The sequence below is a fragment of the Leguminivora glycinivorella genome, chromosome 16, assembly GCF_023078275.1.
Source record: "Leguminivora glycinivorella isolate SPB_JAAS2020 chromosome 16, LegGlyc_1.1, whole genome shotgun sequence".
NCBI lineage: Eukaryota > Metazoa > Arthropoda > Insecta > Lepidoptera > Tortricidae > Leguminivora > Leguminivora glycinivorella.
Window position 1 is genome coordinate 19,983,846 of NC_062986.1, and position 24,356 is coordinate 20,008,201.

The window sequence follows — 24,356 nt, forward strand, 5'->3', positions numbered from 1 at the left end:
GAACACCACACTCCATTCGCCTTTCTAGGCATCTTCCTCCTGATTCATTGAGCAGTACTCTATCTGCAAGGTAATGCCCTATGGTGAATGATGATCTTCAAATAGAAAGGCGCATCGTGGAAGCAATGCGCCTATTTTATTACCACATAAGGAAGAAAGCCGAAGTAATTGGCAATGTCAAGAGATACTGAGATAGCTCCCTGCCTTTTCTCTGCTACCAGACCGCTGTATTTATGCAGCGCATCAATTGCGTCTATCGCTCCTCCCAGAACCCGATCTCTGATGTTTGGGCACGTGTCTTTCAAAATGCGTGCACAGCAGTAGATGAGACTTACGATGATGCGCTCAACATCGTGCCAGTTTCATCTAGGAGGGCAATGGGACGGTATCCTAAGGGACAGTCAGCTGGACTACCCTTTTTTCGAAAGGCACAGTCTGCCCACCTTCCAACGAGAATTTATACTCTCTCGGAGGCAGTCGTCAATGTGGCCACGTAATCTACTTCCAAGATGTTTAAAGAGCCAAGGCACACCGTCCGGCCCTAGAGTGGCCCTCATTTTAAATACTGACCTCATTATCTCGACATCTGTTACCAAGGAGACATCAAGGAGACGAACCAACTCTTCCACTGGGGCAGCCATTGCATGCATTACATGCACAAGTATAACTCACATTGTGAATCATGATATGTGCTTTGTTGTTTTACAAGACTGTGATTGTAGGTACTTATTTATTTATTCTTTATTGCACATAAAAAAGTACAAAATGGTGTACATAATGCCTTAAGGCATTCTCTACCAGTCAAACACTGCAGGCATCGTGACTGAAAATAATAATCAGATATCACTTACTGTACTTCAACTGTTTTTAATAAAAAATAATGGATATTGTTTAAAAAAATACTTTTTTTTGCTTTTGTTTCTACTTAAAGAAAAAAATTGAATCCTAACGAAATCATAATAGTCGATATACGTTGAATTATTAGTGGTAAACTTGTTTTTTTATTCAAACTCTCTTTATCCTGCCACGTTTTCCCTGCTACCCTGTCTATTCACTTTCTCCTGTATGTCTAAAATTTCAACTCGCTATAAGTTCTACGTTTTTACGACTATTTCGTTCCCTCCTGCAAATTCCGTATCATTGATGCACTCAAAAACATATTTAAATCCAAAAAGGTACAAAAAACCATTTTAATTTTTTTTCATTCACTTTACCCTGACGGTGCCACTTTTTTGAGAACGAACCCTAAGCGCGGCAGCGGTGAGCGGCAGCCATACGTGCGAATGAAAAGTCCCATCGCTGTGTCTCACTCCAATGTATGGCTGCCGCTCACCGCTGCCGCGCTTAGACCAATGTCGTGGCTGGGCTGTAAGAATCGCTCCTTAGTATTCTTAGGAATATGCTTTGTACGCACTAGGCGGCTAGCCGCGTGCAATTGCGACAGGCCGCCTAGTGCGTACAGTGTTTGCGGCTCCGGATCCATACATTCCTACGCATCGTAGTGCGTACCGCGTACCTAGCCTTAGTATGAAGACGCTTACGCGTCGTCGTCGCTGAACGCAACCGCATGTTCATACTAACGAACGATTTTTGATCGGCGAAAAATCGATTCAGCATCCACATTTTTGGGGAGACCCTAAGAGTGCAATCGTTCACGCTCCATCATCATCATCCTCCTTGCGTTATCCCGGCATTTGCCTTATGGGAGCGTGGGGTCCGCTTTGACAACTAATCCCAAGATTTGGCGTAGGCACTAGTTTTACGAAAGCGACTGCCATCTAACCCGAAGGGTAACTTTATTAGAATTAGTCCGGTTTCCTCACGATGTTTTCCTTCACCGAAAAGCGACTAGCAAATATCAAATGACATTTCGCACATAAGTTCAGAAAAACTCATTGGTACGAGCCGGGTTCGAACCCGCAACCTCCGGATCGAAAGTCGCACGCTCTTACCGCTAGGCCACCAGCGCTTCCGTTCAAAAATCAATCGTTCACGCTCCATTTCAAACGAAATGCTGGCTATGTCGCATAAATACGGATGAGCGATAGAGAGAGATGGTCTATACACTACATAGCGAGATATATTTGCATCTTGTCTAGGCACCCAGGTGCACTAAAAGGTCATAATGGTTAGGTATTGCTTGGGAGTTAGGGCGTTTAGTCTGCGACGTCAGAGTAAAGAGCTTATTATTGTGGGCGTGGTTAGTATACCAATGAAGAGTTATGGTTTAAGGCGACTACTTTTGTTGTTACAAAGTTTTCGGTTTAGATATTCAATGGGCTATTACCCCTATTTATTATTTATTATATTTTTCCCCTCTCTAGCTCGGAAACACGTGTTTTGTCCTTTAATACCAGCGGGTAAAAACGCATTTTATCCACTGGTGGGTAAAGTAATTTGACCTTGAATAAAGTCAAATTAACTGCTTTAAAATTGATAAAAGTAGGTGAACCTAGTAATAAAGATGATTTACCACCTGTGGAACTACTGGAAGCAGTGATAAACGCATTTTTTGCGTTGTAGTTTCCTCGCTATAGTGAGGGGAAAAGTTTTGTGTTACACTCGGGCGCAAATGTATTTTACTTCTAGTGTGCAAGTTCTCGCAAGTTCAGGATTCTATTCTCGAACCATTCGCTTCGCTCGTGGTTCAACTATAGAATCCTTTCACTTGCTCGTTTTTCAATTCCACACTCGGCGTTAAAATACAACTTTGCCCCCTTGTATCCTACCTACCCCTACCTACTTACTGAAAATCTCTGAACCTAGGAAAGGTAACTCTTATTATTCGTTTAATGACGTAGCTTACATGTATCATAATCATCATCATTGGCCACGTCATCTATTGCACATCATTGTAGCAGCGTCCAGTAAATCATGTGTTGTGGGGAGGTTGATAGCAACGTCTTCGGTGGCTAAAGAGACCTATACCAGAGCGGCATCTTCTGCCACAGCGATCGCAGACATGATCAGAGTTCAGGGGGTGTGTAATGATTGGTATAACTTTTTTTGGTATAGTCACATTTGATTATATATTTGGTATATATTTAAAGGATATAATCACTCATTTGACATAATTAACATTTGGTATAACCACAAAATATCTACTTTTATTTTGTATAATCATTATTTCGTATAACACTTATTTATAATAACCGTCACGTATATCTATTGATATACGACTAGTATAATATAAAATAACTAGCAAAGAGTATAAAACATTTCATGAATTAATTTTATTCTTTTTTGAAGGGATCACAGTTCTAACCTAACCTAACCTACTTTAATGATTGCAGTAAGTACATATGTTTAAGGGTTACAGTTCTAACCTAACCTGTTTTTCTGGTAGCAGCGCGTTGTGTGTAGGGGTTCTAACCTAATCTACTTTTCTGGTAAATGATGGATCTAATTTATTGTACATTTTTTTTATTCTTTGTGTTATACAATTTATTTATTATCGGAAATGAGCATTATACTCCAAGTATGTTATAATAAATGTTATTCGAAAAAATGATCATTATATTAAATAAGAATTATACAATTTGTTAGTATATTATTTGTTCTTATATGATTCAATAATTATATCAAATGATCGTTATAACGACTAAAAATATATCAAAAAAAGTTATATTGATCGATACGCACCCGAGTTCAGGGGAGGGGGTCTGGCAGTGCGTAGTTTTTTCTGCCTGCTTATAATAAATAAATAAATATTATAGGACATTCTAACACAGATTGACTGAGCCCCACGGTAAGCTCAAGAAGGCTTGTGTTGTGGTAATATGTATATCGATATTGACAATTGAGACATCCTAAATTATATTCAATTCAATTCAATTCAAAACCTTTAATGTCATAAACAACACTGTCAAAAATATAAAAATAATAATACAATAAATAAGGAATGTAAATAATCTTAAACAACTTAGTCAAAAATAATGATAAATACTAACCATAAACATATAAAAAACACACACACACACACAAGAAATTAAAACAAAATATCAAAAGAAAAAAACACACATTTCATCATTTTAAATTAAACTTACTATAGAATTCACGGACCGTAAAAAATGCCTTGTATAGTTTAGGTACAGTTTGTTAGAAAAATTGTCTGAATATAATTAATTAATGCTCTAATGAAAAATATTTTAGCTGGTACATTAGGTACTTTTCATGCTTTACCAAATGAAAGTTCAACGATCAAGGTTACTAAAAGTACAAATCGCCTTAAGTGCCTGTGCATAAATCCTGATGTAATCGAAGAGAGATTGATTCAGATTATAAATTGGCATGATAAGTTGCTGACACAAGTGTCTGATTGTGGGAGACTTTTATGCAGAATAAATAAATAAATAAATATTATAGGACATAAGAGTTTTGAATGATTCACGGTTATTTTCATTAGACTTATATTGACCGGGATATAGACCGTGATTACCTTTTTGATAACATCCACCCGCCTTCGTCAGTTTTCCGTGATCATGATGCATGCAACTGCGTCGAAATATCGGGAGCTCGACAAAAATCAAAAAGGTAATCACGGTCTATATCCCGGTCAATATAAGTCTAATTATAGGACATTCTTACACAGATGCATGTGACACTTTTTGAGTTGCAGGCGTCCATAGGTTACGGTGACCGCTTTACATCAGGCGGACCGTATACTTGTTTGCCACCGACGTTGTATTAAAAAAAAAAAAAACAGATTGACTGAGGCCCACGGTAAGCTCAAGATGGCTTGTGTTGAGGTACTCAGACAACGATATATATAATATACAAATACTTATATACATAGAAAACATCTATGAGTCAGGAACAAATATCTATGCTCATCACACAAATAAATGCCCTCACCGGGATTCGAACCCGGGACCGCGGCGTAGCAGGCAGGGTCACTACGCGCTAGGCCAGACCAGTCGTCAAAAAGACTTCCAGACACTGAAAGCTTGAGACCTTTTTTGTTTATTTAATAATTTATGAACATACATAATTATATAAGCTGTAGTGTGTGTACCACACCTTACCCACACATGTGCATAGCTTAGTATATATTGGCATGTACTTGTTATTTAAGACACATTAAACGTATACTCCATACGAAGTAGTTATCATTTACGCTCCACATCACATGGCGATCCTGCCAGTGCGGCCTTGCGCCGCACTGGCGGCGCGCTGCGCCAGCCAGTCTAGTAAATAAGTAATACTTTTTGTGCAATACTTTGACATTTTCGAGCGGTGAAAGTGATTCAATCGACAGGACGATAAATTTTGATTAAAAAGTGATCGATGAAGTTATGGTGAAAACGCGGAACTTTAAAAATAAATGTGCTCCGTCAAACAATGTAAATAGACATTTGCAGTTCCTTACATAAAATATAAAAGTACATGGGAAATAAAGTGCGTACCTAAGTACTGACATTCAGCGGTGAATAAAGACATTATAATTGGTGGACAGTTGTAAGTGACATGTATACAACTTATTAAAAATGGATAATTCTAAATGAATTCTCAAAGTGATGACAATAATATATGTAGTAAGTACTTCAAAGAACTGAAAGGTGTTGTGTCCTTGATACTATGAGGCCTGCGTCATCTACGTGTGTTTGGTTCACGGGGGATCATTCCGGCAGTAAGGAGCAGCAGTTGATAATTCAGTGTTTTCGATTCTTTCCAATATTTCATGACATTGCGGCTTTTTCGTACATACGAGTATTCCTTGTTTTGTTTTTATTTTTACTGTGTTTTTTGCTACTTCTGTAATGTGAAATAATAAGTACTAATATTAATTCGTAATAGGTGATAAAAATGTGGAAAATTATTTTGAGAATTGTTATTTTTAAGACTTAATATGCTGCTTGATGACGAAATAGTAGTTACGTATAATATGGTTAAAAGCATGGCACATGTTAATTCATTTTTTACCTCAATAGTAATAATTAATTGTATCATTTAATATCAACTTTGCATTCTGTAATTTAAATTGTAAACTTAACAAGATTATTTCTGCACTTGGATACAACATTCGTCATAAGGTACAGGTGGGCCGCGTCATCCGCGACACGTGTTCACATATAAGGGATCGGTATGTAGCTTCTGTTATTACGTCTCGAATTTCAATTTCAACATAATGCATTATTAATAGTATTGTGCAATCATTTAGATTACTTCAAATTTATCGTATTTAACTTTGGCAATTGCATATAATTATAATCTTACCGACTTTTGACCATATTAAACTGAAAATTAGTATTTAGAACTAGATTGTCAAGAAATAATAATGTACTTGAATTTTCAGATTTTTTTTCTCGGAATTGACTATAATATGTTTTACGGATTTAACAATGTGTGGAAAATAAATATATTTGAGATCTAATAAGAGATAAAAAGTTGGATTATTTTTAAATTGGTGTAAAATGGATATGGAATTTGTTGGTATATGAAATGTTTTTGTTATTTAGGTATAGGAGTGTTCAAGTTTTGTTTTATTTTGCGACGGAGTTATGGCTAGAGGTTTTATTAATGTAGAGGGTGGAATAGAAAAGAATGGTTTGTTTTTTGAAATTAGGTATGTGTGCGAGATTTTGGAAGTCGAGTAAATTGAAGCAGGTAAGTTTTTCAAAGAGCGACTGGTCTGATCAACCAAGGGTTGTTGAAATTCTTATTTGTTGAAGTTTTATGGTGTTGGTTTAATTGTGGTTGGTAATTGAATGTTTTTTTTTAATGAGTGTTACTGAATCGATATACTTATAAATATGCCTATCGTATCATCGGCAGCCCGAGAGGGGTCATGAGCGATATGGTATAGCAAGGGTACGCCAGGGTACAAGGCAGGCAGGGAATCCTTGGAGATCTGATCATGATTTGATCGAGCATCAATCGTGAAGACTCCTTGGACACATGGAAGGTTATTATGTAAGGACGTGTTAAAAGAACTGCCTGTGTGAGTTAATATATTGTATGTGTGCGCGCTTAAAAATAAATATCCTTGTATCCTGAGCAAATAAATAAATAAATATATAGTAAGGTCGGCCGGCCAGGTAAGTAAATGCGTTGTGTACCCTTGCCATAAAAAAGAGAAGCACGCTTTAGATGCACAACTATATACAATGTTATTATTATAATAAACAAAATGAAGACGTCTATCAATTAAAAATAATACTTGCAAGTCAGTAAATTATGAAATAAGAAATATGATTGTTCCCAGGTACCCAGGGTTGGAATTATATACTCTTAACGTACGTTGAATTTGGATTTAAAATGTATCGACGGATACTTATTTGTCTGTGGAAATGAAATATATACCTACTTAGTGATGGTTTTAATGTTTTTTTAAAGTCTATGATGTTATTCGTAGTCTTTTCTGCTTAGTTTTATATAAATAGGTATATTGTTTAACACACGTTTCGTCATCAACGCCGTCATAAAAGTAACTGTATAACCTATAAGTTGTATAACCTTTATAAAAATACATGGGTACCCACCCATGGTAATAACTATTGTATGGTGCCTAGCGTATAATGGAAATATGTGTTTATTTTAGACAAATTTTGTATAACTTGTAATTTTCATTTATTGAAAAATGTATGAGTAACTCTTTAAATTGAATTTATTATTCAGCAAATATTCTTTCTTTCAACTTTAAAGTGTTTTTACTGTACCTACCTAATACTTGTATAAAAAAAAAGAGATTTAATTTTGTATAATACATACTTTCACTAAGAGCTTTTGCTTACATTAGATAGTCTTCCTTACTTTTTACTTTGTGTAATTCTTTTTTTTTAATTTAGAAAAAAAATATTCCTCATAGTATAGAACAATATTTTTTTTCTCTGAGGGGGAAGGTGTAGTGTGTGTACCACACCTTACCCACACATGTGCATAGCTTAGTATATATTGGCATGTACTTGTTATTTAAGACACATTAAACGTATACTCCATACGAAGTAGTTATCATTTACGCTCCACATCACAAAGCAACTAAAACTAAACCTAGCTTATACCTAAAATAGGCCCTTGAGGCTTTGTACCAAGGACGCTGGCGACATTTCCTCGTTGTAAGTTAGGCGAGGAAGTTGCCAGCTCTTCGGTTACCAGTCGGCCAAACGCTTCGCGATTTCTATGAAAAAAAAAACATGTTCGCGCTGGGACCCCATGGATCTAGAGTTTCAACAACAACATGTACAAAATGGTACTCTTTGCCAAGGCTCTTGTATTTATTACGTTTCAAAATTTCGCCACTGGAGGCCGCACGAAGCGCTCTGCTTCTTCTTTTCTTATGCACACTGCCAAGGAGTGGAATTCCTTGCTGGCGGCTATATTTCCGAGAAACCTTCAAATCTAGGGTAAACAGGCATCTTCTGGGCGAGCTCACTCCATCGTAGGCCACGTCTTTGCCTTTGGCTAGTCTGTGGGCAAGAGTAAGCCCATTTATAATAAAACTAGCTTTTGCTCGCGACTTCGCTCGCGTTAAATTCGAAAATTGTGGAATGCTCCATACAAACTTCCAATCTTTATTTTAGGGAAGTGGGGGGTCAGGAAGAGACAAAAAGTAGCCTATGTTACTATCCATCCCTTCAACTATCTCCACTTAAAAAAATGCGTCAATTCGAGGGTCCGTTTTGCCGTGAAAGACGGACAAACAAACAAACTTTCCCATTTAGAAAAAAATGTAACAGTAGAAAAAAAAAGTATATAGTATGGCTAAGTTGGGCATGTCCGACGGTCCAACGTTAATGCTAGCGATGGCAGCCGCCATTGAAACTAATTTGACACCATACAATTTAATATTGTCTTCGGTTACCGCGATAGTTACTAATGAAACGATAGTTTACATGTTACGGGTGACACCCGTTGACCACGAACGCTGTAAAGAGTTCGAAACGTCGGGATGTATTTTAAATTCATTATACGTGATTTAATCCGTTTCCATAGTTTTATTTCATGACCATACAATTTAATTATGGAAAAATCGACCATATAGCGAATAGAAGCATCTCATTCATTCGCAACCAGTTTCGTAGTTGAAGTAGACAGACAGCAGACAGTCTCAGCGGGGCTCTTTTGTTTTATCTCATCTAATGGCCACATTTGACCCTTTCACCTTTGATTAAGTGATGACAGGGTCAAAAGAGTATGGGTGTGGTACTGTACCTACATTTGCGTTACGGTTGTTTCATAACTCATTTCATTTGCTACAAGTTTATCCTTAACTCCTCCCAATACATTAATGCTTCAAAATTATTAATACATACAATCATACATACAATCACGCCTGTATCCCATAAAGGGGTAGGCAGAACACATGAAACTACTAAAGCTTCAGTGCCACTCTTGGCAAATAAGGGGTTGAAAGAAAACGAAACTGTGGCATTGCAGTGACAGGTTGCCAGCCTCTCGCCTACGCCACAATTTGACCCATATCCCATAGTCGCCTTCTACGACACCCACGGGAAGAAAGGGGGTGGTGAAATTCTTAACCCGTCACCACATAAGCAAAATTATTAATACATATGACATAAATTATTATATACATATGACGAAGCCTGTTACGGATATCATCATTGGTTTTGTTGTGACGAAGCATGGTGCTGATTGCATTTGTGGCCACCTGACGAAGCCTGCGTTGCGGATGACAAATGTGATTAGTGGTATTGTTTTTTAATTTAAGATTGCCTGTGTAATGTGTTTTTCTCAAACATGCAATGAAATATTGTCTTTACGTTCCTTAAAATGGGCTGGGATGTATCGCTTTTTGGGCGCAACAACTCGAGAGGACTGTAAAGGGATTTCGTATTATTTTTCAGGCCTAGGCCTGGAAAGTAACTTTTTTTTATAAAATATTGTCCTTTAGAGCATTTTTTTTTTATTTCATTGTATGTTTGAGAAAAGCACTATACATGCCTCGGCGTGAAAACGGATTCCCGGCCTCGTATCCCTATCCGGCCTCGCTCGCACGCTCGCTCGGCCGTATATATCCACTTGGCCGGAAATCCTCATTTTCCCGGCCTCTGATGTAATGTATTACTATTGTAGTATTTGAATGAAATAAAAGAACATGTTTTGTAGTAAAATGCTTCAATAACATTTTCGGACATGCAATAACATTGACAGGATGAAACGCAAAAACTTATAAAATATGAAGACATTACTCGGCCATTAAATAAATGGCTGCACCGATTGCCATGAAAGTGGCGGCCTTCAGGCAAACGCTACAAATCATTGAGTTAAATATTATTTAGTAAGGACATGGCATTCGGATTCGGGCACTAATAAATGGTGATAGAACAGCGTGCGGTGTCAATAATATCACAGCACAAATCCTAGCTAAATGCTAGCTATTTTATATTTACTAAACTTTACATATATGGAGGTTTCCGAACGGTCGCCGAGCTGTCAAGTTGACTCTGTGACCAGCTGATTTCAAATATTGAAATTTAATTCTATTTTTAGCTTTAAATAGGACTTCTACTCATTGTTAGTTAATTTAAGTAGTAAAGTATTATCAGTGATACAGTTTTGGTGAAATTGGCAACGTTACACCGAGTATTTATTGGACTTTGAGGCAGGACTACCCAACTGTCAACGAGTGATCGCAGCCGTTGGAATCTGCGTTTGAAACGGGGAGAGTATTCCGTTTTATTTATCATTTATTTCTACACCCAAACAAAGCTCATTGCTGCGGCCGTGAGCAACGTCAAACAAACAACATTGGCACCGTGCAGTTTCCCTTTGCTTGACGAACTAGTGGAAGCACAAGACGAGACAAGACACATTCGCCACAGACACTGCCGACTACTGACACACTGCACACTTTATTCATTCCTACAGCTCTCATCTCTGTCGTCATCTTGTCAAATCTTTCAATCTCTATTGAGATAAGTACTCATCCTTTTTTATTACATCTTTCAGAAAGCCAGACGAGTGACAATGGACACCGAAATTGCGACCGAAACTCGCAAGGCAACGGCACGACAACTAGAGATGCAGCTAAAAACAACAGCACAGGACCTACACGAGTCGAGGGCCTTGTCGAAGCAGTTGTTGGAGGAAAGGGAGGAAAGCGAAGTGGAGCTCCAGAAGGTAATTAACAAAAACTCAGAATTGAGAAGGGAGCTGGCGGACAATGATGTGCAGCTGACTGATGCCCGCGGAGAAGTGGACCGTTTGCAAGGCACAATAGACACCTTCAACCAGTGCGCTTCGACACATGAAGTGGCCTTGGCCCGCATCACACAGTTAGAAGAAGAACTGGGTGCGGCAAATGAGGAACTTAATCTGTTTAGGAAAGAGCGGGAGCACTATGATGCTTCGCAGTTACAGAATGTGTACCAAGAGTTGGTAAGCGGTGAAACACAATTGAGTAGGGACTCCAAACACATAGTATTCTTTAATAGTAGTAATAAGTTAAAAAAGTATATTAAGATTAATAGGTATATTAGGAGAACCCAAAAGCTGATCAAAGGCCAGGCATGTATTAAAAAATATAGTAAATTAAAACACACATTAACAGTTATGAAAAACAGGGTTCAAGACTGTCATTCAGACCTGGAAGTCAAGGAATCAAATTTTCTGAAATTAAATGCCGACATTAACAGGCTGAAAGATGAGCTTTTGGCAGTATCCACCATGTATGAGACCACTAAAAAACAAGTTGAGGAGCACATACAGGCTTTTAATAAATTGCTGCTAGAAAATAGAGATTTGGAGGAGCGGTGTAAGGCATTATTAAATGGAAAACATTGTAATTGTGGCCAAATGCCACCAGCAAAGATTATTCAAGCCGATGTGGCCCACGACACAACTAGGCATGCGGCAGTAGTTAAACAGCCCCTAGAGCAGTCAGTAAGACTGTTGTTTTTTCAGATCAGATTGGGTTAGGAATGGGCCCATTATTAAGCTACCAGTTAGAGCAACAAGTGACAAATTACTGTTATCAAAACATTACTTTGTCTCATTTATGTGACCTTATTTCAAAGGGATGTTATGATAGCAGTACTACATTAGTAATTTTATTAGGAAATAGTCTTAATGTAGATAAGCTTAGCATAGATAAATTGATGTCCACTCTAAATGTTATTGAAAAATCTGGTGTGGGGAAAATTATATTATGTGCACTACCTTATGCAGAAAATGTATTATCCATACTAATATTATAAATGCGAAAGTAACTCTGTCTGTCTGTCTGTCTATCTGTCTGTCTGTCTGTCTGTCTGTCTGTTACGCTTTCCCGCTTAAACCACGCAACCGATTTTGATGAAATTTGGAACAGACAATCTTTAGACCCTGAGACAGAACATAGGCTACTTTTTATTTCGAAAAAAAGGGATGAAGGGGTTGAAAAAGAGGTTGAAAGTTTGTATGGTATTTCTTAATTTTAAAAGATAAAACCATGAAACTTTATATTTTAGCACTTGATAAGAAATCATTAAACATATATTTAAAGTCACATACAGGTCGAACGCGATTAATTAACATTATTTTTACCTTTAAAATAAACATGGTGGGAAATAAACATTAACTAAAAGCGGGTAGATTATATTTATTTGTCTACCCCGAACATTTATATAAATTAATATCGGGTAGTTTTGTGTTGTTTACATCTCCGGTGATATTTTGCTGGGACGTCAGTCTTCCGCAACCACGGCCAGTGCAACGTGGCCGAAACGTTGGGAAAAAAGGTAAAAATAATGTTAATTAATCGCGTTCGACCTGTATGTGACTTTAAATCGAAACGTTGGGAAAAAAGGTAAAAATAATGTTAATTAATCACGTTCGACCTGTATGTGACTTTAAATATGTGTACAAAGCGCGAGAACTTAAAGTGTTATATCATTAAACATCTTGATAAGGCATAGGGATAGGGATAGGGATAGGAATAGGGATAGGGATAGCGATAGGGAAAGCGATAGGGATAGCGATAGGGATAGCTATAGGGATAGCGACAGCGATAGCGTTAGCGATAGCGTTAGCGATAGCGTTAGCGATAGCGTTAGCGATAGCGTTAGCGATAGCGATAGCGATAGCGATAGCGTTAGGGATACGGATATGGGTATCGTTAGAGGGATACGGATAATTGGTCGGCGGTCTCTTACAATCAATGTGCTCTAAGACGATCGTTGTTTGCTTGCTTGAAGATTACGTTTGCGATAAGTATAAGCAAAATGTAAAAAATTGTAAGGGATAATAGAAAAAAGTACTTTTTACCCACCGATCATAGTGTCGAAATACGGGCTATGTGGGATGTTTATAAAGGTTTCCCCAGCGTATATAGAATTACCTACGCTGTGGTCGATGTGTAATATTTCTACAATCATTGCAAGCAAAAGTATTACGTGCAATCGAAATAATCGCAGATAAATATACCTACAGAGAAACCTACGGTCCCTACGGATCCAAATGAAAATCTTAATGAATACTTTTATTACGCGGGCGAAGCCGCGGGTAAAAGCTAGTATGACTATAATTGTAAGATAGCTTACTACAATTCTTTAATGTACCATGCCATAGCTGTTAATAAAAAGTACCATTTCTTTGACTTAAATAAATTCATTGAGCGCTTCATGCTAGCTCCACGGAAGGTATTTTTGCCAAAGAAATTTTTTGTATATTTAGTGGAGTTATTGGCCTTCAATATTGAGCCAAATAGATGTAATAGTGTTATATATAAGTCTCAGTCAGCTGACAAAGCCAAGGACCCCATGCCTCATTTAAACTAGATTGTAAGACAGCGGAAAAACACCTGAATATGAACGTTGTTCACCAGAATATTCAGGGTTTGTCCAGCAAAGAATTAGAAGTAGGATTATTTTTAGATAGTAATAATGTTGAAGTTATGTGTATTACTGAACATTGGTTGAAACAAGAACAGTTGATATTTGATTATGTTAATTTTAAATTAGCTAGTTTTTTTGCCAGAAAATCTGCTGTTCATGGTGGCTCCCTTATTATTGTTAAAAATTGTATAAAGTGTAAAGAGCGCAAAGATGTTGTAAAATATTCCATAGAAAGAACTATAGAAATTTCATGTGCTGAATTAGACAGATATATTATTGTATGTGTTTATAGACCACCATCAGCTGACTTCAGCATATTTGAATCTACAATGGAAAATGTTCTGAAGTTAGTGTGCAAGGGCCAAAAACATGTTATTGTATGTGGAGATTTTAATGTTAACTTGCTCGAGTCATCTAGTACTGTTAAAATGCTCTGTTTGTTTAAATCATTTAATTTATTTAATTTATTTCTTGAACCTACCCGGGTAGTCGTCCTCGATATGACGTTAAACTGTCGCACACATTTTGTGTGAAACGCTGGCTAGGGCATATTTTGGCCTAGCCAGACAGTCAATATCAGAGTAGGATATTGACTCAGGGTGGCGGCGGAAGAATGGCTAATAGTCCATCAACGGCGGCACCCACGAGCCTAGTCAGAAGGCTTACTACTCACCTACCAACACGCATTGGACAAGCGCGGTAGGTTCATCGTCCAAACCCCCCCTCTTGAAATGGATAAACAAATAAAGAAATGGCCCCTAGGGCCCGGCGGTTCGGATAACTCCGCCGATGACGGTAGGCGGAAGTTGTCCAGAACTCGGGGTGCGAAGAATCTCCGGGCGTTACGACCTCCTCTCCGTCAAACGACTTCGGCCAAAGATAATAAGGATTCTGATAAAAAATTGAACATCTTTACCTACAATACCAGAACATTGCGCACAGAAGAAAGATTGCTAGAGCTGGAAAATTCTCTTCAACATATTAACTGGGATATAGTTGGCCTGTCCGAAGTTCGCAGAGAAGGCGAAGATACTGTAGAACGAGAAAACACCATATTTTTCCACTGCGGAAATTCAGGTGGTCGAAGTGGAGTCGGGTTTTTAGTCCAAAAGAAATGGAAAGACAATATCATAGAATTTATCTCATATTCCGACAGAATAGCAGTTTTGAAATTCCAAATCACAGCACACCAGACTTTAACCTTAATACAAGTTTATGCACCAACAACGTCCCACCCAGACGAAGAAGTTGAAGACTTCTATGATCTATTAAATAGAGCTAGCGATGACCACCGTGCTACGTACAACCTGATTATTGGTGATTTCAACGCCAAGATAGGGAAAAGGCAACCACTGGATGACACTAAAACAGTCGGATCTCATGGTCTCGGAGACCGGAATGAAAGGGGTTCCCGTCTCATTCAGTTTGCCTTCGGAAGAAACATGCAAATTTCCAATAGTTATTTTTTCAAAAAACCTCAGCGAAGGTGGACCTGGCTCTCGCCGAATTCCCGCACTAGAAACGAAATAGATTATATAATTACAAACAACAACCAAATTATCAAGAACGTTCAAACAATTAACAATATACAATTTAGCTCCGATCATCGACCAGTCCGGGCCAAGTTAAGCTTTACCAAATCGATTTACCGTAAGCAACTGATTTTGAAAACTAAAATACAGAAACACGATAAAGACACACTCATAACGCACAAACACATATTTAATTTAGAATTAGATAACTACTTTCAAGCATTGGACAACCTAAAAAAAGAGAACATAGATAATCAGTATAACCACATTATTAACAGTATAAGAAATGCCAGCAACAAAATCAAAGCAACCAAAAACAAACATAAAAATCTAACGGAAAAAACATTAAAACTTATAGAGGAAAGACAGTCTTTCCACCTAGACACTAATAGCCCAGAATATAGAGAAAAAGATAAATTGGTAAAACGTAGCATCCGCGCAGATATCAGACACCATAATACGAAACTGGTAGAAATAGCCTTAATTAAAAACACTTCCCTCAAGGCCGCAAAAAAAGGTGCATCAAAGGGGCAAAGCTGGATAACTAGTTTGAGAAATAGCAGAGGAGAAAAGCAGGGAGACAGAAACAAAATTTTAAATATTGCTACAGAATATTATAAGGCTCTTTACTCTGATCCCCTCCGAACTAGAGATTTACCAACCGGAGACAATAGTTTCAACGCCATTCCACCAATAACAGAACACGATGTGCATCAGGCACTTCAAAAAATGAAGTACAGTAGAAGTGCAGGTGAAGATGGCGTCACAACTGAAGCATTGCGAGTCGGAGAGTCTTCCTTAGTTCCACACATTTGTAAATTGTTCAACAAAATCATAGAAACCCAATTATTTCCTAAAAATTTCTGCCACTCAAACATAATTCTGTTACATAAAAAAGGTGACAAGGCTGATATAGGTAATTATCGCCCCATTAGCCTTGTCTCCCACCTTTATAAAATATTTATAAAAATAGTAGAAAACCGCATTTCGGGACATTTAGATCTACACCAACCACCCGAACAAGCAGGATTCCGCCCCGGCTTATCTACTACCGACCATCTGCACACGTTAAACCAAGTTATCGAGAAATGCTATGAACATGACCTCCCCCTCTATTTAGCATTCGTGGATTATTCAAAAGCGTTCGACAGCATATCGCACCATGCCATTTTCACAGCTCTACATCATCAAGAACTATCCCCTAACTACATCCAACTTTTAAGAACCATTTATAATCATAGCACAGCCGCCATAAAATTACAATCTTCTGGCCCGTCCTTTGAAGTACAAAGAGGAGTAAAACAAGGAGATCCGCTATCGCCTAAACTTTTTACCAGCACATTAGAACATGTCTTCCGGAAGCTTGCGCCGCTTTGGGAAGGTAAGGGGCTTGTCGTCGGTGAAAAAAGGTTAACCAACCTTCGTTTCGCCGACGACATAGTCCTGTTTTCCTCAACGGCATCCGAGTTACATCATATGCTGGAAGACCTCAGCAATGCAAGCCTTGAGGTTGGACTGAAGATGAATATGTCAAAGACCAAAGTCATGTCTAATAGTACAAAACGTAAGATTGAGGTAAACGGAGAGAATATTGCATATGTCCATGAATACCTTTATTTGGGCCAAATAGTCTCTTTCCAGGCGCGACAAGAAAAAGAGATTCAGAGACGAACTGAGAACGCCTGGAAGAGCTATTGGTCAATGAAGCACCTCATGAAGGGAGGCCTACCTCTGTCACTCAAACGTAGGCTCATGGACATGTGCATACTTCCAGTCCTCACTTACGGTGCTCAGACTTGGTCTTTGACGGAAGCTCAGAAGTCCAAACTCGGGGTTTGCCAGAGAGCTATGGAGCGCAGCATACTAGGTGTGAGACTAAGGGACCGAATCCGAAACACTACGCTGCGCTCAAAAACTCAGATAATTGATGTGGCTCGGAAAGCGGCCAAGTTAAAGTGGGACTGGGCTGGCCACGTCTGTCGCATGCCGGATGACTTATGGGCCAAGAATACCACGCAGTGGGAGCCTCTCGAGTCAAATCGAGGATCCGGCAGACCTCGTCGGCGATGGCGGGATAACTTAGACTCCTTTTTGAGAGACTGGTCAGTTGTCGCACAAAACCGAGAGGAATGGAAAAAGAGGGGGGAGGCCTTTGCCCAGCAGTGGGACACAATAGGCTCATAATAATAATTTATTTCTTGAACCTACCCGGGTAGGTGTGACTAGTGCAACATGCCTAGATAATATTTTTTGTAACTGTGAATGTATAGATAAGAAATTATTTAACTGTTTTCATTCCGATCACAGCGGCCAAAGGGCAGCTTTCTTAAACGTTATTCATGATACTCCACAAACAATAACATATAGACCCATTACTGGATCTCGCTTGGAATCATTCAAAAATGAAATTCAACATAGTTTGTCTATAATACCATTTTCGCATTATGACTGTAATCATTTGTATCAAGAAGTTTTCAATGTAATTCTTAATCAATTTAATAACAATTTCAAAGTGAAATCTATTAGTGGGTCAAAAGTTAAAACAAAGTTTAGTGAATGGGCTACTGTAGGTATTCACAAAAGTAGAAAAAGACTTTATGAACTTTATGATGAGAGAGAGCTGAACAAGAATTCAGAATTCCTGGACTATGTAAGAAACTACTCAAGAATCTTCAAGAAAGTGTGTTTAACTGCCAAGAAAAACTTTATTAGTTCTAAATTGAAAGTGTCGGACAACAAAGTGAAAACAACTTGGAGTATTATAAATAAAGAAGCTGGTAAATGTAAATCACGCGATTGTCAAGTCAACATTGTATCAGATAATCAACAAATAATGTCGAACAGCGATGTTGCCTCGGCATTCGAAGATTATTTCTCAAACATAGCCGTTAACACCACAAAATGTTTACATTCTTCTGCGGCTCAAGCCCATTCATTACTTTGTGCTAATGTTAAGAAATGTAATAATTCATTTGAATTTAGTCAAGTAGACTCTGTAAATATTGTTAAAACATTCAAGTCACTCAATTTAAAGAAAACGGAAGACTTATGGGGAACATCAGTTAAATTAATTAGTCATGTCATAGATATAATAGCACCTTACTTGGCCGTAATATATAATATTTCAATTTCACAAGGCACCTTTCCAGATCTTATGAAATGTAGCAAAGTCATACCGCTTTTTAAATCGGGTGATTCGAGTGATATAACCAATTTCCGTCCCATATCAATACTTCCTGTTCTAAGTAAAGTCTTTGAGAAGCTAATGTTAAATGATCTACTGGGACACTTCAACAGACATAGATTACTTACAAGCAAACAGTTCGGTTTCACAAGGGGCCGTTCCACGACCGATGCTGCTTCGGTACTCATTAAACATATATATAATATTTGGGAAAATTCTTGTGATGCAATTGGCATATTTTGTGATCTTTCAAAAGCCTTTGATTGTGTGGATCATGGAACGCTCATTTTGAAATTAGAACACTATGGTTTGTCTATAAATGCCCTAAACTTTATGTCTTCTTACCTTAGCAATAAAACACAAACAGTAGTTGTTAACAAAACTCGCTCTAGCGGGACTGTTGTCCAATTAGGAGTGCCACAAGGCTCAATTTTAGGTCCATTCCTGTTTTTGGTTTATATAAATGATTTGCCATGTATAGTAAAAAACTTTTGTGAAATAGTACTTTTTGCTGATGATACATCACTGCTTTTTAATGTTGACCGAAAATCTACGGATTACAATGTAATTAATAGCACGTTAGCTGATGTACTGCAGTGGTTTACTGTCAACAATTTACTTCTTAATTCTAAGAAAACCAAATGTATTCGATTCTCTCTGCCGAATGTTAAACCAATCGATACAAAAATACTTTTGAATGATGAATGCTTAGAGATGGTAGATACAACACTGTTCCTTGGCTTAACATTGGACAAAAATCTACAATGGAGTCCTCATATAAGGAAACTAGCAAGCAAATTAAGTTCAGCCGCATACGCCGTTAGGAGAATCAGGCAACTGACTAATGTTGAGACAGCTCGCCTAGTGTATCATAGTTATTTTCACAGTGTAATGTCATACGGTATTCTGGTTTGGGGCAAAGCAGCTGACATACAGACTATCTTTGTATTACAAAAGAGAGCCATTCGTTCTATTTACAACTTAGGAACACGTGAATCAGTAAGAGAACTCTTCAAAGAAATTAATATCTTAACTGTAGCTTCCCAATACATTTATGATAAGTAGGTGATTATTGGGAGTTTCAAATCAAAGATTTGAAAACTCCCAATATCACTTCATATTTAGGACTCGTACTCAGGTTTATTGGTGATTTAAAACTCCCAATAGGTTTTCAGATGATTTAAAACTCCTAATCGGCTTTCTCATGATTTGAAACTCTCAATAGGTTTTCAGATGATTTAAAACTCCTAATCGGCTTTCTCATGATTTGAAACTCTCAATAGGTTTTCTGATGGTTTAAAAAGCACACAAGGTTTACGATTGCATATTTAGAATTAGAACTTGTGAACTGTAAAAGCGCAATCAGATTTTTAACTTAACATTTCGGATTCGTTCATTTGATTGAAACAGATGAAGTATGGTGTTCGTTGTTAAATGGTCCATTTCGAAAATGTAAGCCGTAAAGTTAAGTTAGGTATGATATTAAATAGCAAAAGCTTAACGCAACACACTCTCCGAGGTGGCCAATCTCAGATGTGGTCTCTCTCAAGCGTTTGCTCGATTGACAGTGGCGTTTACACACAACGTGTCTGATCAGCTCGTCAGCGTCGCAGAACACGAATGGACCCCAAAGTGTGAACTCTGGTGTAGTCGCGTTTTACATGCATCGATTGAGTTTGACCCCCTCCGGGTATGGGATTCCATATCTATCGACCGCGTAAATACAGAGATCCCCAAGTCTCGAATTCAACACTACATGCCTCGGTTGGCCAAGCCAAGGAATGGTTTACGTGTTGAGGTTGTCGGTCGTCACAACCCGACATACTACACATCACCATTTTTATTTATATGAAACATTGTAAAAACTTTATAAGTGTGATGTAGACCCAGTTATGCTATTGGCTGTTTCGGATTACGTACTCCCACGTCATATCTACTACGAATTTTGTAATATATGGTTTAAAATAACGTATATAAAATATGATCTTCTTTGACACCCATAACAAAGAGTTCAGTATAAATTAAAGGCTAGCGTATGTCATATACTGCACTTTGCAAAGCAGAACTTTTCATAAAGATATAAGGTTCAAATTTTGATTATATTAAAATCATGACATACATTGAACAGTATGCGAAATTGCAATCACTCATTTAGTTGTAATTTGAGTCAGTTTACCTGGTTGCTCACTCGCTATGTTTATCTTATAAAATGATCACGATTTACATGAATTATAAATGGTTTTGATATATAATAGATCTCAGTATACATATTTCAACTATATTGTGAGTGGTAAAACTCTAAAAATAATATCGTATTTATTCTCTATGTTTTAGTATGTTAAAAATAAAACAATTAATTTATCATGAAACCATTTTATTTAAGTAATGAGATATATTACAAGCACGACGACTAACTAAAAAGTAAAGTACATTTTATAACATAAAATTTTCTAATAATTACTCACTTCACTCAACTTTTTTACAATTTTTTCTACCAGACCTTCAGTTGCATTTAATAACTCATCATAGTCATCTTGAACAACATATTGTACTGTAACCCCATTAGATTCGATATTTGATTGCTCCAAATCGGATATACTGATTTTAATCAGACGCTTTCCTTTTGTAACCTTTCTGATGACATGGGAATTTAAACCCATTTCTTTTATTTTCCTCTTTCCTTTCTTAGCGATTTTCTTCTGACTTTTTGCTGGTGTACCTGATAATGGAATTTCTAAAGATGGATTCAGGAGCAAATCCTGGTATTTCAGGTACGCATCCATGTCTTGAGAATAATTGAGCGGATCATTCGGTTTTTCACAAACTTGCGAAAAAAATGGTGTGGTTTCAGTCATTTCAGCAGCGTGGTTAATAGGTTGCGAGCCCTGTAAAAAAATATCAAGTTAAATATATTTCAACACCAAATAAAAGTACTCAAAGATACCAGAATATAATAAAAGTAAAATACATACCATTCTGATTTTGAAACTGATAATGCACCCGGCTTGAAATCTCGAACTGTTGTAATTTTAATTTGTTAAATGCTCTATTTATAACTTCGTAGTAACAAAATATAGTATAGCTATTAGCTATTATAGCTTGCACATTGAACGCGGTCTTAACGCGGCGACATTCGTTTGATTAGTGCCGGAACCTTTATGCGGATCTTGTTTCCGACAAAAGAAATATTACACTTTTGTTTTTCAATAATTAGCTGAGTTGAATATTATATTACAGTGATGATCAACCTTTGTATTATATTGGTTTCTTACTGTATTTTTGCAAATGTTGTAGTTTATGTTAGTTATAATTTGCTTTTAGGTTGTTAACTCATGACTTTACGTCAGTTTCGTTTTAATAATAAAACCCCTGGCTTATTCATTTCCTGTACTATTTTCTAACAAGTGCAAGTGTTACAGTGCGAGTTTTACGTACACGGAGAAATTCACCTTGAAACAATGTTCGTAAGTTTGTAATATTTTATTTAGCTATAAACTATTCTGAATATGGTGTTGAGTGATGTTTGTTCTCGATTAAATTTACCGATAAGTATCCTTCTAAGTAGCAGTTTTATGCGAGTTAAGTGCGTATTGGTATTAACTTTAACTTAAAATTTATAACCCTCGCTGGAGAGAGGTACAAGTACAACTGTGAAATCTCGTTCGACTGAACATAACAGAATCTTATTTTTTATTTTCAGGTCTGACTTTGAGTACCATGTAATCCAGTCTAAGAAAGACCTCGACTCTGAGGATGAATCTGGATCATTAAAGTATGTATTTTAATTAAATTTAAGATTTTATTGACTTATTATTAATTTTTGTTATTATTAATGATCTGATGGATAATCACTATGTATTGTAGGACTCAGAAGAAAACAACCAAAAGGAAAAACGCTTCTCAGATCCCGAAACGTGACGCGGGCTGGTCGCTGGACAGAAACGTCGTCGAAGAATGTGCTAGTAAAAGGTAATTAATTAAAACTGTGTTTGAAAACTTGTCTACAAATGCGAACTTTTTATTTATTTCTCTTTATTTATGAGAACTGGAAGTAATATAAAGTTTTTAATATTACAGCAAGAAGATCAAACCAAAGAAAACTGTGAAAAAGCACGCATCGTCCGTGTTAATAACTGATACGTTGCAGGACAGTGACACTGACCTTGATGAAGAAGACAAAACTAAAAGGTAATTAATTCAATTCAGTTATTTTATATGTAATACATATATTTACTTAACTAATTGTAATTAGCCTTTGAATCTAAACATTTTAAACCATAGTATTTAAATTCTTAAATGTTAAGTACTTACCTAATTAACTAATTATATTTTGTTGTATTCGATAATATAAATAAGTTTTTAATATTCCAGTACGACAACCAAGTCGAAGAAAGAGACACCTGATTGTAAGCCAGGCTGGTTTTCAAACTGGGGTGACGAAGGACATGTTGAAGCCCAGCGTCGAGCATCCGCTGCCAACTCTCTGTCGTCCGTGCTGATACGTCGCGTCCCAGGCGGCTACGTGCGTCGCACAGCTTCGTTAACCGGTGATCTTTTTATTGATCTTAAACTGTATAACGTAGTAGATATTCAAAACGTTCCATCTGAAGCCCGTTGGGAGAAAGCGCTGGTTAATTTTAAATATCGTGTGGATTCCGTTTCGGATATAGTAGATGGAATAAATAAGATTCTAAAGCGTTGTAAGGACGACTTTACAGATGAAGGAACCTTTTTCCCAGATAAAAAAAGCCAATAATCTTTAATCTTTTTTACGTCTAATTTAGTCTATTCCTATGTCAATAGGCAAAATGCCTCATAATAGCTCCATATTTTGTTCAGTGTGTGACATAAGTATTCCAAGTAAAGCCTTTTCTGCTCACTTGCGCACTAACTTGCATAAAAATAATAACTCTGTTCAATTAACTCCTGATATTGAAAAAATAAGCAGCGCTTTCCGTAGTAGAATAGCATCATACAGAGTGCGTGGACCAGAGAGTAGCCTCCATGACTCACCGGTAAAGTTTCTGTGCGCTCTTCGTAGACATATTAAACATATTCTCGAAGCGAGAAGGCTTGCTTTTGGATCTATAAAGGTTAACTTTGAACTGTTTGCTGAATTTGGTTTGCCGAAAAATGAAGCATGTGAAATTAAATCATTCGCTACGCAAAATATCATTTTACATCAGAGTTACGAATTTAAAGAAATATTTTCAACCATTTTGAACACATTGAGCACGAAAATTGATGAATTTCAAGAACGGGACAGTGGCTGGAGCTTTCTACGAAACTTATATCTCGAGATAAACATAAACAAATATAATCCTCTTAGAGCGTCTAGATTTATAGAATTACCAAAGTTAATAAAACATCGAAGAGCTTGTGTAAATATTAAAAACAATGAAAGTAGCACTATCTTCGAATGATGATAAACGAGTAATATTAAAAGACAATATTCACACACTTGCGTGGGGACATGCTTCATTTTTCTAAATATAGTTATATAGTGATATTTTAAAGGAAACTTTGAACTAATTTGTAAACACCTACTTTACTTTTTAAGTTAGCTATGCCAGTATGTATATTATTATTAAATAAACTTAAAAAAAAAAAAAGTTTTTCTTTTTTAAACCCACCATATTTATGTACAATGTTTAAATCAACTCAGGATACTTATGTTATGATCGTATACCTGTATCACGAGTACAATATCGTATCATGAGTTGATTTAAACATTGTTTTCAGGAGTATAATTTACAGGTTAATAAAATGCGTTTTATTTAGCACATTCATTTATTCAAAGAGGAACGTGATTTTCTAAATACCATTTTTTCATACATATTACATTTTTTAATGCACAAGTTTTTTTAT

At 36.9% G+C, this 24,356-nt stretch overlaps 1 protein-coding gene across 1 annotated transcript; it reads left to right on the forward strand.

Moving 5' to 3' along the window:
* Nucleotides 1-10,926: 10,926 nt before the first annotated feature.
* LOC125234959 lies at nt 10,927-24,094 on the forward strand. Its single transcript, XM_048141381.1, has 6 exons — nt 10,927-11,337; nt 21,894-21,952; nt 22,189-22,260; nt 22,353-22,457; nt 22,566-22,676; nt 22,860-24,094. Exons 1-6 carry the CDS (start codon nt 10,927-10,929, stop codon nt 23,242-23,244), a joined length of 1,143 nt encoding a protein of 380 aa, XP_047997338.1. The 3' UTR covers nt 23,245-24,094.
* The last annotated feature ends 262 nt before the right edge of the window (nt 24,095-24,356 follow it).